General features: G+C 41.1%; 1 protein-coding gene across 1 annotated transcript in view; it reads right to left on the reverse strand.

The window, feature by feature from the left end:
• ADAMTS12 (ADAM metallopeptidase with thrombospondin type 1 motif 12) overlaps nucleotides 1-15,699 on the reverse strand; it is a 160,837-nt gene that overhangs the window by 83,656 nt on the left and 61,482 nt on the right. The window contains exon 3 of the mRNA XM_051643449.1: nucleotides 8,581-8,755. Coding sequence (XP_051499409.1) covers nucleotides 8,581-8,755 — 175 coding nt within the window. The remainder of the gene's footprint in view (nucleotides 1-8,580; nucleotides 8,756-15,699) is intronic.

Below are 15,699 nucleotides of genomic sequence, written 5' to 3' on the forward strand. Positions count from 1 at the left end.
TACAACAAACGACTCCGCAGTGTCTTCAAACAAGTGCGGTATTTAAGGACATCAACTAAAAAAATTCTCTGCATCTTTCAGCATAGCAATCTTCCGGTTATGTTTTTTTGCATGAAGGTGGATGCCTATCTTTGTTGGACAATTCCTTTTTATAAGGGGGGAAAAAAAAAAAAAAGTGTATGTAATTCTGCATGATCTTTAAGTGAACAGTGTCCCTCCAGTCTGTTATTTACATACAGTTTTTTCAGGGCAGTTCAGTAATAGCATGCCGTATACAGGTATTATTTGCAAAGATATCCTGCAAGAGGTAATCTTTACTTAAGAACTGTGAAACTGAGGAACAAACATGACTCTACCAGAACTCTTTTTCAACATATCAAACCCAGCTAGCCAGCCCAGTAGCTCACAAAATCTGTGTTGAGGCAGACCTTTGTTTTCAGCAATGAAATGAAACAACAGTTCAGACATAAAGATCTATGTCAGAAATTACATCCTGGACTTTCAAAATATGTTATTTGCAGACTGATGTCTACTGAAAGTGCATCTACTAAAAACAATGTCCAAAGCTACCCTGTATTGCCAGAAGTTCATTAAGAGAATGGTCCACACAAGCATCCATCACTAAAATTGAGAACTCCATCCTACATTCAGCAGATAATCAGGAGTGCAAAATAAGATCTGAGCACCCCAGAACATGCTACCAAGTAATTATGTATGGGGTGACGTTAAGTCTACATATAGTTCCACTTCTCCCTAAAAAGAGGAGCTTACAGTTCTCTACAAGATGACTGAAGTAGTGGTGGATAGAAAAAAAAAAACAACTTATAACCTTCTAAGTTACACAGCTCCCCTCATTCCCAACAAATCTAAAATCTAAAATCTATGCTGAGACAAGTATTATAATCTCCTTTTAGGGACAATTGATCTAGAGGAGTCTCTCCACATTCACAAACTGCATCGAAATTCAAGCAGATGATGGGAGTATCAAGTGAAGAACACCAGCCCCAAGCAAGGAAGGGACAAGCTGCAAGGACATTGCATTTAATGCAGAAAAACCATGCTCAGGTGCCTGTTTGAAGTGGGTTGTGTATGACAGAAGGCTGCCAGAGGCTCATCAGGGATTAGTAGACTTTGGAGAAATTAATTGTGAACACTGAGCCCATACCACTGCATTAGCCCCACAGCACAAGTCCAGCACTTCTCAGAAGAATTAGAAATCCGTGATCTGCCCAGAAATAATAAGGTAATTGTGGTTTCTTTTTAGAAAGTTCACAGAGAGTTCAATATGACTGAGAAGTCTGGCATTAAACAAACTGAAGGCTGAAGAGCCTTGCCAGTATTACTCAGGTCAAATGTTCAGAGCAATTTTTCAAACTCCTGTAACAAAAAACGTTTCCTAAATGCAGCATTCTGAGTTTTCTATTTCAGTTGTAGAAATAGGGCTTACAATTGTTCAAGGTTAGTGTTATCCTACAAAAGAGAAAGGGATGGCATGCTACATATAAGAACTTAATTTTAAAGGTTGCTATTGCTCTCCGAATCAATACTGCAGCACTTAAATTACCAAAGCATTTGTTTATCCAATCAATGGCAAGACGTTAAAAGTGCAATAGCATCACATACAGTTTGGTAAGGAAAGCTGTAAGCACCGAGCAACAGCAGAATACATTCCTCTACAACAGTACACAATTAGAAATGCTGAACTAAGTTCAGTCTGGATCCAGACTGAGACTTCTCAGTCTGGTGAGGGGTTAAGTAAACTTTGAACAAAGACATGGAAGAGACCACAAACTATCCTTTAAACTACAGGAAAGCAAGTCCAGTAAGCAAGCACGGTGTAGAAAACACTATTTCTTTCCAGTGGCACAGGTACTGAACTGAAACACAATGACGAAGATTTTTCCCTCCTCGTAGTTTTGACACGTTATTTGGAAAACAGCCAGTCACACAAGTAAAATGTAGTTAGTTATTAAGCAAGGAAGCGTATCACATTTCTGATACCTTTGGGTGTCAGTAAGTACTATTATCACATTTTAACTATAATCTTCTGTTTCCACGTTCTTCTCCCTTACCTCCTGCACAACACGACTACTTATGGAAAGCATCTTTTAACTGAGTAGGAGCTAGTGAAATACTGAAGGTTAAGCTCCAATGGAAAAGAGAAAATGAGAAAATTATCAAGGAATGGGAAAGCAGGTGCCACCACTCTTTCAGCATTGAGCCTTCTCTGGCCTCTTATCAGCACAGACTTGGAGAAAGTCCTAGTTTTGCCTCTATGCTCATTTAAATGGAGAGAGAGGCTGGCATGAAATACGGTATTTTATTTCTTTCTCCTCTACTAATATTTCTACAGCCTGCAACTAGGCAGCTCCCCAGGTCAAAGACAACATTTCAGGATAGGATGAACCAGCCTTTGACAACTACTGTTCTACTCGACTAACTATAAAAGGAGCCAGCTTGTAACACAACTAGATTAAATTCAAGTAATTAAGTGCAAGGCTAGTCAAGTTAAGAGAGAAGAACTGTGTTCTGTGACCTTAAAACCTGAAATTTAAATAAGAGTAAACAGAATACGGTAACTGGTAAATGAAAGTTTTCTAAAAGTAACAAAATAGTGATACATCATAGAAAATTTGTTAGTAAATTCAACAGAAATATAGCCTAATAAAAGTTTACTAAAATAATGAATTTCTATACTAAGGGCTGCTTTTAAAACAAGGTGCTTTGTGAAACTATCAGTCAACTATGCCAAGCATCCTGTAGGTTGTGATAACATCAAGTCTTCTAAGACCCTGGGCGCCTACAGACACACTGATGTGGATTCTGACCCACCTGGGCAATCTACCAGCGGGAGACTGGAGACAGGACCAGGACAGAGACAGGACAAAGATGACAAAGGACTAGAATCAACAAAGAACCCCACAGGAGACCCTCGAGCATGCATAATTACAAAGATAGCCAATTCCAGGAAATAAAATGACTATGTAGAAGAATTCTGGGAACTCATTGACATGGAACTGAATATGCATGTTTTTGGCGTATATTAGTCGGGGTGCTTCACTGACTCGTTGGAGCACTCATGGTGGATAATTCCCCAGTGCTTCCCAGTGCTGCAATAAAGAATGCCTGCTCAATAACAGCTTGTTTGTTGTTATTGGGTCTTGATCTCGGAATCCTTAACCAGCTGCACCAGCCTCCCACTGTGGTGAGGAGTGTTAGAAAGCAAGGGGGTTTGGAAGCTCCGAATTTTTGTTTCAATAGTAAATATCTGTATGCTAATGAAAACTAGAATCCTTTCTATTTAACAATTGCTAGACATTTGCACCTGTTCATTTCTTCTAAGTAACTAATTTTTAACAGCAAAGTGAAATTAACACAGAAGTCTTCTTAAATTCCTATGTTACAGGTTAGAAAATCCAAGTTGAAGGGTTCTTTTACCTTGACACAGAATCCAGATGTTTTAGAAACAGAAGAGGACTCCTCCTTTTTCTGGAGAAGAAGGTACACGACAATAAAAAGAAAAGTCTAGCTTATCTCTGATTAGCTTCTAATAAACTCCAGATAGCAACTGAAAAAACCCCAAGTCTTTCTTAAACCTGAAAGAAAATTAGAGTCTTCTGCCATCATTTCATGAGCTTGTTTGGGATGGAAAAAATATCTTGGTACCAGTTAGCAGCAACTGTTTCATCCAATTATGTCTTCATTTCACAGGCATCCCACCCCTCAAATGTTTAATCTCCTGCTGTCTGCACAAGCAGGCACTCACTATTTTCAGTTCAATGCAACCTGTTCCAGAGTTGAGAGACACTTCATGTACTTCTGCCAGCTGTTTGTTGTTCCTGCTTTAAAATAGAGGTTGTTCTGATTGAATGAACTACTCACTCTTTTTTATTGCAAGCATCTTTAAAACAGCTCAGTAGAGCCTGTTCCTAGAAATCAGAGGGATGTAGCAGGGAAAGATGCTCTTCTCTCTACATTGAATTAATCTCAGGTACTACAATTATATGTGTGATCTTACCATCCTAAGAATAATAGTCTTTGTGTTTTGGACAAACTAATTAAATTAAGCTGAAGAGTAAATGATGTGGCTAAACACCAGATTAAAAAATACTGGGAGAATGTCAGCATCTTTCTTTAAAAGATAAAGAAGCTACACAGCATGTACCAGGGGTTCTTTCAGAAAGCAAGGCTGCTTACACTGGCCACAATGTTCTTCCAAAAATAGATGCTTTCAGAATAAAAGTGTTCTGGGTTTTTCTTCCCCTCCCTCTTCCAAGTGGCTAAACAAAGGACTTCACTGTACAAAGCCAAGACTAATAGTTTATGCTGTACACTTGCAGACAGAAAAACTGAAGACGATCCTCTGGCACTTTCAGGTTAATCATCTGTGCTTTGGTTTGGCGGGATTTTTGGTAGTGGGGGAAGGGCCCCAGGAGTGGCTCGGGAGAAGCTGAGAAGCTCCCCCTGCTCCAAAACCAGCCAAGGAGCCATTAGAGGGACAATAGATGCGCCTCTGCCATTAACATACGAAAGAACTGAGATAAGGCCTGAGCAGAGGAGCACTTCAAGGAAAAAAGAGCTGTGCTGGGGAAGGAGAGCGGTGCTGGTGGTTGGTGAGGAAGAAGGGGAAGAAGGTGCCCAAGCAGAAGTTTCCCTGCAACTCATGGCGAGATGATGGCAGCTGCCCCCCTGCCCTCACGGAGGAACGTGGTGGAACATTCCCTGAAGGTGCCAGGAGGGGTGAATGCCTATTTGCTGCCAGTGAACTTGGATCATGCAGCTATGGAAGACCCCACACCAGGGGAGATGACTGTTCCTGAAGCAGCCTGTGATTCTGCTGTCAGAAGCCCAGGCTGGAGCAGCTTGCTCGTGACCTCGTGGGAAGGACTCATGAAGGAGTGGAGAACTCTCTTCCATGGAAGGGACGCCATGGGGAAGCAGGGAAGGACTGTAAGGAATCCTTCTCCCTGAGGAGGAAGGAGCAGCAGGAACCACCAGCCTGTGAACTGACTCTAAACCCCATCCCCTGCCCCCTTTTCCGCTGGGGGGAAGGAGGAAGAGAAACCGGGAACAAAGGGATTTGGGCCCAGAAGAAGGGAGGGGTGGGGTAACATATGCAAGCCCTGCTCTTTGTGTTGTCTGTGTCCTGTGTGTGTTTGATTAGTGTGATATTAAATTATTATTTTTTTCCCCAAGTTGAGCCTGTTCCACCTTGTGTTATGTTTTGAAGCACTGACAAGTTTCTAAGATAATCTATTTAGAAAAACAAAACAAATCCACAAATCCCTGTATTTCTTCTCCTACAGGCACAAAGGATTAGAAAAGTTGCTCAGGGACACTTTTCATTTATCACTTTTGCTACTTCTCACACAGATTTCAAATTATACAGTAAGACAGCAGCCTGCAGTGTACAGTATCATAATGCTGCTTTCAAGATTAGCACTCAGTTTTGCAAGAAGTTAATGACTGAGTCATCTGGCATTTGCCTAAGCAGCAGTAGAAGTGTACAGCAGAAACCTAAGTTTTAATTTACATCATTTATCACAATGATTTCTCTCCAAAAACCTGAAACTGTTAAGGATGCCACAAATTAGAAAATAATTTGTATAATCATTGCAGGAGCACAGATACATAACTGATGCTTAAGTATTACTGTATGTAGATGAGACAGATGACAAGCAGGTTGGAGCCTGGAGATCCATGTGGTTGTTGCCACAGTAGATGCTGCACAGGGCTTCTTTCAAGACATTACATGGTCCTTGCATTAAAAAATAAATGTTGAAAAAGATGGCATCCTCTGCCTATCCCCTCCCACACTAATTCCTCTCTTGACTTTGCCTGTTGAACTAGTCTTTATATTCCTTGCCTGACAGGTAGGTTAGTTCTGGCTAAAGGATTAACATTATCACCACCCAGCTTTGTGCACTGACTTGAAAGCATCCAGGTGGTTCAACTCTTCCAAGCAAAAATCACCATCTCATCTCAGCCTGGGCACACAAAGGGTTTCTCAAGAATAAATTTTAGAAACTACTCTATTGACTTAGCTCAAGTTTCTAAAAAATCAAACAGAATCAGAGATCAAATGAAAAAAAAGCAGACTCTGTATGACGAAACTCAGTCCACAAGGTTAAAATACTTGATTTTGAAAACCAGCTCCTACAAGAAATACGACAGACATCCCTTCATCGTTTAAGCCCCAGCCCAGTGGGAACAAAGCTAGGGCTGAGATTACAAAATGGTCATGACATATAATCTGTAAAATAGACTTCATTTCTACAGCTAAATGTGAACTGTAAACTGAAACTGTTTTTGCTTTAAAGTGATCCCAAAAAGCATCACTTTGGGCCACCTGTGATGTCATGTGGGTGCACCAGACTTTAAAAGCATGAAGTGCTTTAGGTCTTGAAAAGCAGGAAGCATCACTTTACCAGCCTTAAAATTTGTTAATACACCAGGCATTTCCCAAAGCCTGTGTAATTATTGTATCTAGCACAGAAAGTAAGAATTAACTCACTTTCCTTTTTTGTTTTGCATTTCACTTTCAACAAGAGCAACTGCTTTTTGACCATGCATAATATAACCAGGAGGTAATACTGATTTTCTTTTTTCTACCCTTGCTGAAGAGCTGGCTACCAGAGAAGTGAGATAACAAAACATAACACACAAATTAAGGCCTTTAGATTAACCAATGATCATTATATCCTGCAACCCAAAGGGAAAAAAAAAAAATGCAATTAAGGAAATGCTTTTCCCCATGCACTTTTTCACACCGATTATTTAACTTTAGTGACTGTCAAACAGATTACTGCTTGACTAAAAGCAGACATTGCCTCTATTGGTTGACTGAGTCAGTTAAACATAGAAACATAAATGACAGTATATTACTTTGTTAATACATAAGACACCCTTCGTTAGTCTGGAATATCACAAACATACTGCTACCACCAGAACAGTATGGCCCATTAGAATGAACAACATTAGACATGCAGTTTAAATTCAAAAGCCTATTAGAGTGAACTTAGCTAGTCTAAGTAATGAAATGTCAGGAAAGTTTTGGTCAATTTTTCACAGGATCCAGGCTAGTCTTTTCCTGTCTCATTTTGCAGAACTTTGAAGGAAGACAGAAGAGGAAAAAAAGTGAGAGGCAGAAAGACAGCAGACTACACAAAGCAAATACACAAAGCATGATCCCTGCTATCTTCTGTCTCCTCTCCATACTTTAAATTATTGCTTATAGATGTTATTTCACACATAAAATAAACCTGGGTGAAAGTAAGGGAGAACGCTTCCTCATTCTTCACAGGTAAATTTAAAGTAACTCCTCTCATGTACCCTAGCAGTCATCAGAAGAAACAGAAAACCCAGGAGCTATTTCAAATTTAAGTCAAAACAGACATCAACATTAGATGTTCAGCTTCAGGCTTTCTTGACTAACAAGAAGATATATTTTTATTTTAGCAAAAATAATAAGGAACAGTATCCATATTAATTCTTACAGCTTACCCTTATCCTCACTTATGCATCATCAGAGAAGACTGAATAGCTACCTTCTAGCTGCCAGCCTTCTAGTATCCCCCAGTTCCACAGCTCTTGGTCAGCAAACACAAAGTGCAAAAGCAGGTGTATGACTGAAGATTATAACTCATCATTCCTCCTTTTTTTTATCTTGGAAAAGAACAGACCACTCTTTAACCGTTATCCAGAGAAAAATAGACTGAAAGAGGCCCCTGGGCTCTATTTGTACATAACTTGGGCCTCATCTATTTAGGTTTTTATTCATTCTCCCTACCAATACTGTACCTTCTCAAAAGTTTGTTGCAGACCCATCTTGAAGGTCTCAAACATTCTAGAAGCAATGCAAGATCTGTAAATTTTTAGCATGAAGTCAATGAATCAATTGCTTTTATTAAATAAAGGAATTAATTTTGTAATTATGAGATGCCAACTAACCTCTAGGTACAGTCTTCCTTTCCAGGATAGTGTTTTAGTTTGTCTTCCCAAAAGACACAATGCTGAGTATTACTGCACCAATATTTAAGTTATTTTTATTTATGCTTCTACAAAAATCACCTTGCTGTTGATGTCTTGCAGTCCACTTTCAGAACAACCAAATACAAGTCTTTAAACATTCTGGTAACTATAACAGAGAATATAAAAATACTACATTTAAACTATGGATTAGATGGGGAATATTTTATGGTGAGGACAGCAATTGTACGAAGTGAGAATATTTTATTAAAAATAGTAATGGCTGTATTTCCTGTCATCCCAGTCTACTTAAGAATTCAAGTCAAACTCACTGAACAGTTCTGGCTAGAGGAAAAAAACGTGAGGGGTAGAAAAGATCAATGGTGTGAAAAACATTTCCCAGCAATCATAAGAGGGATTTAAGTTTTCAGAAAGAAACCCAGGTGGGTGGCTCCCATGATGTTTTGACTGAAATGCTCACATTTTGTAGAATGTCTTTTTACAGAATTTTTAAAAAGTCTGGCAGAAGGAAAGCCACACAGCACTGGAAAAATAAAAGCTGCTTAAACAGACACAGAAAGGAAATAGGCAGAAATCCAGCAATATTTGTACCATTCAATCCACATGCTTGCTCTTTTTCCATCAGGATCTCCCGTCTTCTCCTTAAAGCAGCTGGAAGGATATTTGCCCCATAGATAATGTGAGGATGGGGTGTTCCCTCCTTCTGTGAATGCTTTTTAATGGGCTCAATGAAGTAGTCTCCATGGGGCAGATGGAAATATCCGGTCTGAAAATAAGCACAAAAGAATTAATCTCTTCTGCTCAGTGGTGGAAGTCAAAATAAGATACCTTTCGTATCATCATCCCTGAGCTTTTCTTATTAGACAGTCATCACACTGCAGAAATATGAAAACAACAAGTTTTTCAGCATTTGTTTTGCTAAAAACCTTCAGGTTGCTTTGTGTCTCAGAAAGGCATAACAGTCCAATGGGGAACAGAAAAAAATCTGTCTTCCTAATAACTTGAAATCCTGTATATGGAGGTGGAGGCTTCCATATTTGTACCAAGCCACTGAAAGGTCAAAGGTTAATTTGTCAAACATGATGCACTATAAAGAGAAGCATTTCTTCTAGTGTGTTACATCCATTCCCTGGAGAACAAGCCCTGAATAGAAGCTGTTTCATAAGCACCAAGCATAATGCTGCTCCTTGTGCAATTTCACAGTCAGATTACACAACTCATCAGATGGGCTGGACGATGTGGTTCACCCTTACTCAAGACTACAAAACCTCCCAGGTCCCAGGATTCTATTGGAAGAAACAAGTAGCTTTTCATTAATTATAGCAAGCTATTGTGATCATACAATAGACCTGCATAACAAAGACTGTATAATTTCTCATGCTGTTAACTTCTGTGTCACCTTCCCAGCTTTGACCAAGCTACGGGGCCTTTCGCATCCACCTGGACTACACACAATTAGTTTACGCCTCGCTCTGACATGTTCTAAGAGACACATGCAGCTGGGCATGGTGTTAAGTCCCTTGTATCTCAGCATTTTTGCTGGGATTGCTAACATCATAAAACCATTGTACAGCCCTTCCACTTCAACATATACAAAGCAGTACTAACTCCAAAGCAAAGGATCTACTGACATCCCAACCCACAGTGGGGATGTGACAGGAGATTGAGGTATCTCACTCTGACGGCTTTGCTTACTCTCCACTTTCCTCTCATGGTCACTACAGCCTTCTTAACTTGCTCTGAAGCAGTAAAAAATGCAGCAGCTGCATGCAAACTTAAAAGGTCAGACAAATTTAAAAACCGTCTTGAAAACACTCCAAGGTCTTAGAGCTTCCCTGGATGGCTGGGAAAGCAAGTATGAGGGTAGGAAGAAGAGGGAAGTCATATAAATGGAGGAAATGCATTTGTAAAAGTGAAGCAACCATGAGCTCTATCTACTATCAGCCTAAAAGCAGCTCAGTGAAAATTCCACACGACGTCCTGGAAAGTCTCCTCTACTGGACACCTTCCGCCTCCACTCTGACTAACACAGGCCCAAAACATCCCACAGCCAACTTGTACAAATAAATAACTCTGACTGTCATTTCACAGAGTTTGCCCAACAGTTATTATGAGAAGAAACTCTTTCCTTGCAGTTTTCCAGTGCAAGGCAAAGTTTAAAAGCCAGAGGGTTGGCCTTGTTTGAAGACTTAATTAAACCCAGAATGTTTCACAGGTATAGGACTCCAAGACACATATATTTGCTCATATAGAATTGCAGTTAGTGGTCGGATGGTTTTTATTTCATTTTTAATAAAAAAACCCCAAGACTTCTGATTTTTAACTATTAAATAAAAAAACACAGATATTTCTTCTTATATTATAAATCAAGGCTACTTTTGATATCAAAGCTGAGACACACTACGAGCACAAAAAATCCTGTGTTCAGATTGGATTAAGATGTCAGGCAAGCATGAATTTAAACAGTAGGAATGCTCATACAGAGGCTAGACCAGGAAATCAGCAGATGTAGCTTTCCTTCTCCTCCTCAAGGATTCAAAGCACCATCATAAATCTTTGCCCATTCCTTTTCATTCCACAGGATTTGATCTTCCCTGGATATTCTGACAGAACGGTTTGGCTTGGAAGGAACCTCAAAGATCACCTAGTTCCAACACCCCTGCCCTGGGCAGGGACACCTCTCACTAGATCAGGTTGCTTCAAGGCCCATCCAACCTCGCCTTGAACACTTCCAGGGATGGGGCATCCACAGCCCCCCAGGCAACTTGAGCCAGTCTCTCACCACCCTCACACTAAAGAAATTCTTCCTTATGTCTAAGCTAAATCCCCTCTCTTTCCATTAAAACCATTCCTCCTCATGTCACTACATGCCCAACTAAAAAGCCCCAGTCTGCCTGTAGCTCCTTCAGGTACTGGAAGGTGCTCCAACATTTCCCCAGAGCCTTTTCTTCTCCAGGCCGAAAAACCCTAACTCCTTCAGCCTGTACACTCTGGGGGGGCTGAACACTCTGAATAGAGTAGGGGGAGAGGATCACCTCCCTTGACCTGCTGCACACTACTTTTGATGCAGCCCAGGATACAGTTGGCCTTCGTTTCCTGTTGTGTTTTTTAAGCCAGGAAGAACTAAACACCTTCACTGCAGACCCCGATTTTAAAAGGCAGGCTGATTAGTCCAAGGGCTACTGTGTCAAAGTTACATCTGTATTATGGTTTAAGTGACTCTGTCATGGTGTTGGATACCTGTAAGAGGAACTAGAGAGAGAGAGGGTCCCTAGGACCCTGAAAGACCCGGGAGGGTCGGAACAGGGAGGTGTCAGTATTCCCCCCACTTCCTGCCATACTCTGTAAAAGCCAGGAGAACTGGAAGCTCAGGCCCTTTTCATTCTGCACCCTCTCCCTTCTTCAGATTCTTCAGTTCACCACGTGCTCCCCAGAATCCAACTCTACCAGGTGTTGTGAGGAGCTGTGGACCCTCTCCTGAAGCAGCCTTGCTGCAAGGGACTCTCACCCACCTATTTCTGTGGTCAGCAAGATCAGCTTTGTATTTATTTGTAGTAAGTTTATATATCTGTTCTTTCCCCCATGTGTTAATCCCTTTTTCTGTGTTATTCTAAATTTGTTCCAGTTTCAATTTCCAAACCCTTAAGTCTCTCTTCCTTTTCCCCCTTCTGTCTTCCCTTGGGGAAGTGGAGGGGCAGTAACAGGGAGCAATTCTGCCTTCTGGTTTGTGGTTCACCCTTACGATTTAATCCAGGACAATCTGTAAGAAGAAAGACGGGGAAATAAGCCAAAAAATAAAGTCTATTAGAAGCAACCTCATTTTCCAAGCTCCCCTAGCAATGTTTGTATGCTAAAATTCAGCTGTCCATCCACACTGGATGGAGCAGGAGAAAAAAAAAAAATAATTGTGTTTCATACTGCATAGGCACACACAGAGATGGCAGTAAAGGTTCCTCAATGAGCCAGCAAACTCTAGCTACTACAGAATGAGGCTTCAGACATTTCCACTGAGTTATTTTAATACTGTTCTCCTAACAGTATTGTGTTTCAGAATGAAAGATCTGTTTTCACAGTCTTACAGCTTTTTGCTGTATAACTCTATACCAAGCTATCCCTGTTCTAATACAGCCACAACATCCCCAACTAGCTAGCATTCTGTGTCTAACACTTGTTAAGTTCAGCAATACTACTGTACTGTCCCACCCACCTGCAGAATAAATCCTGCCAGTCTTCCTCTAGATCTGGGATAAAACTAGGAGATGTCCCTCCTGCCCTCTGCAGTAACTGCCTGTCTGCATAGTTCATGCACTGCTCTTGTCACTGTCATTGTAGCACTTTCCAGGAACTTGTGTCACTACTTGATTCACATGGGCTTCCTTCTTTATGTTGACAGGTAACTGAATATAGACAGAAACAAATTTAGCATCACCGTCCTTCTCTGTGTAGTAATTACTACATTGTTGCTTGATTCCTCTTTGTTAGGTGAGGCAAGGTGCAAGAAAAGCCCCTGCACCTCATGCAGAAAAGAGTGGAAATTTTTTATATCCATTAATTTCTGGAAGAGGCCATGTCCGTGTGCCCTATCTCCCCCTAAGAAAGCTGCCTCAGGCATGTGTAACTTCTACATGATAGCTTTAACATTTGTTCTTTAAATGAGGTTGTTAACAGGCAAAACATTAATCTTTTTTGGCTACAGATGCCTGAATCTTGGTAAAAGGCTGCTCCCCCACTCCATGTCCAGACTCAAGTCACTGTAGAGCATGAAGAATCCTGAAGACCCATTTTACCAAAGAAACATTCCAGTTTTTGCAGAGCATCATCAACCCACAGTTCAACTAGCCACACCAGCTCCTTTCACCTTGGGACTATCAGAAAATCTCTACTTCTTGAAAAGCATCTAATCCTTTAAGGTAGCAAAACTAAGCTGGAGGTAGAACTGCTGCTAGCTCTGAATAAAACAAGAGCAGTAGCTAAATTTTCAGGTTATGCACAACCTCATGACTGGAGTGGCAATACTGCTGGGCACACCCTTACAGCCATATCAGGCAGCAGTGCAATGATGCATCCCCACAAACAACTAATGGGATGGCATGGAAATACATAAACCAGCTTTGTCACCAAAGAAAGGGCAACTGTACCCATCAGCCCACTGAATGAAGCATTTCTGAACCACAGACATGGCTTCTTGCAGTTTCTCTGGTTTTAGCTCTGACCTCACAATGAACAGTGAAAAAACACTTTAACCTCAGCCTAAAAAGTGGGGTTTGGGACAGGCAGATGTCACCTTCACTCCTATTGCTTCTTGCAGGGTTGAAAAATACCTATACCATGAATTCAAGGCAGAAAGTCAGTGTTCTTTCTGCATCAAACTCTTAGTTTAATCCAACAGAGCATTTGGGAAAAAAGTATCCTTGCCTCTTTCCCAAACCCCACATGCTTGTTCCTGCCATCAAATTATGGCAATGCACGCAATGCAGTCCAAGGAGGGAGGAGGAGCCAAGGATATAATGAGTCTATATTGCCTTTAAACTCATTGTAACTTGAACCTTCCATCTTGATTTAATTTATGGAACAGACCTGATGTTTATGATGAGACTGAATGTACATTCAGCACTTGGGAATCCTCATTAAAATACTAAGTTATAAATCATCACTGCTGTGGGAAACTTTCTCTTGTTTTCTGCTGGTTTATACACCAAGGTCCAGCTCTAGTGACAGTATTTAAAAAATCTGCAAAGAAAAGGCTGAGGTGACACTGTGTTACTGTTCTGACACAAAATATCCAGCAGAACCTAAGTTTTCTGAGTACCAGACTTTTAGGTAAGGTGACATATTGCACGCTGTAACAAAAAAATAATTTGCTTCAAAGTTCTAATGGATCCTAAATTCTAGGAGCGACATATTTTGTCACCATTTGACTCAGGTTCGACAACAATGCTCTCGGTCCCCTCTCCCACTCACCCAGGTAGGGAAGGAGAGGGAGAAAAAGAGAGAAGACTTTGCTGGATTGAAAACGAAACTACACAGCTTTAATTAAATACTAATGATAAAAGAAAATATATACAATTATATATAAATGTGTTCAGGAATGTACAAAACCACTATTACCTCTCCTCACCCCCAGCAACTCCCACGGCATCTCCTGAGCTGTGAGAAGTCCCAAAAAGTTCCAGAGCTGCTGCTGGAGAGAGAGCAGAGTGATGAGGGTCAGGAGAGCTCGAGCCTGGGGTTTGATGGTGCTGGATGGATGGAGTTCTTACTGGATGCCGGCCATGGACGGAAGAGAAGGGAAGAAGAAAGGAAGGAAGTTGTCTTCTGTGATCTCTGACCTTCCTCTGAGCTTATGTAGATATATGGAATGGAATATCTCTGGCCAATTTTGCTGTCTGTCTAACTCAGCCTCCTACGAGGGGGTCACAGATCTCCCCATAGTGTCTGAGCCGGCAGAGTGAAGGTGCGACCTTGAAGACCCAGCAGTTAGAAAAACATTCCACTGTTTGTTATCGTTCCTAGCTAGAATGCTCTGTGACTAGTTAAAAGAAAGCTTCCTGAAGGAAAAAAAATCAGCAAAAGGAAAATTGGCTTCATCCTGGCTCAAACCAGGACAGAATTTATTTAAACAAAACTGCCTACTCTACCTGTAACAAATTCCCCAATAAAGTAAGATATGGATAAGCTGTCTTTCCTTTCACTTGAACCGTGTAATCTGGGAGTTTCTGAAAGAGTTTGACATTTTGATGAAGCCATCACTACTACAATACAAATTAATAGAAATGCTATTACATACTACACAGCATTTTAGTGCTACCTGCACTCTCCTCACTAGGGAGCTGCCTTGATGCATTCCTGGCAGTGGGACAGAGACGGGATATTGTGACCACATCTCTCTCCAAAAGTGTCAGTCAGTCTGTTACCAAACACAGAATCAAAGAATGGGTTGGAAGGGACATTTATAGGTCATCTAGTCCAACACTCCTGTGGTGAGCAGGGACCTCTTTAACTAGATTAGGTTTCTCAGAGCCCAACCAAGCCTCACCCTCAGTGTCTCCTGGGATGGGGCCTACAACACCTCTCTGGGCAACCTGTTCCAATGTTTCCCCACCCTCACAGCAAAGAATTTCTTCCTTCTAAATCAACCCTTCTCTAATTTAAGACCATTACCCCTTGTCCTATCACTACATGCTCTTGTAAAAGTCCATCCGCAGCTTTCCTGTAGGCCCCTTCAATTACTGGAAGGTCTCTAGAAGGTCTCCCTGGAGCCTTGTCCTCTCCAGGCTGAACAACCCCAACTCTTTCAGCCTGTCTTCATAGGAAAGTTGCTTTAGCCCTCTGATCATTTTGGTGGCCCTCCTCCAGACTCAGTCCAATAGATTCCTGTCCTTCTTGTGTTGACAGCTTCAGAGCTAAGTGCTCCCTCTTACCCGACAGTTTCAACACATGGGTATTCTCTATCCATGCTGCCAGTCAGTGCATGCACTGCCCTAATTTATCTTGCAACTGTTGGTTCTCATGGTGCTACCGCACACAGAAAAAGTAAGCTGGAAGAGAAGATGAAAACAGGAAAAGTAAAATAATCTTAATAGATTCTCTGGTCTGTATTACTACTTCCAGCCACCAGTTCAAGAGGAGATTAAGGGTCCTTGAGACCAGTGTCTTAAATGCAGCTCTATACACATGGTACAGAAATGTTTTATGCCCTGTGTTATCTGA

The sequence above is a fragment of the Apus apus genome, chromosome Z, assembly GCF_020740795.1.
Source record: "Apus apus isolate bApuApu2 chromosome Z, bApuApu2.pri.cur, whole genome shotgun sequence".
Taxonomy (NCBI): domain Eukaryota; kingdom Metazoa; phylum Chordata; class Aves; order Apodiformes; family Apodidae; genus Apus; species Apus apus.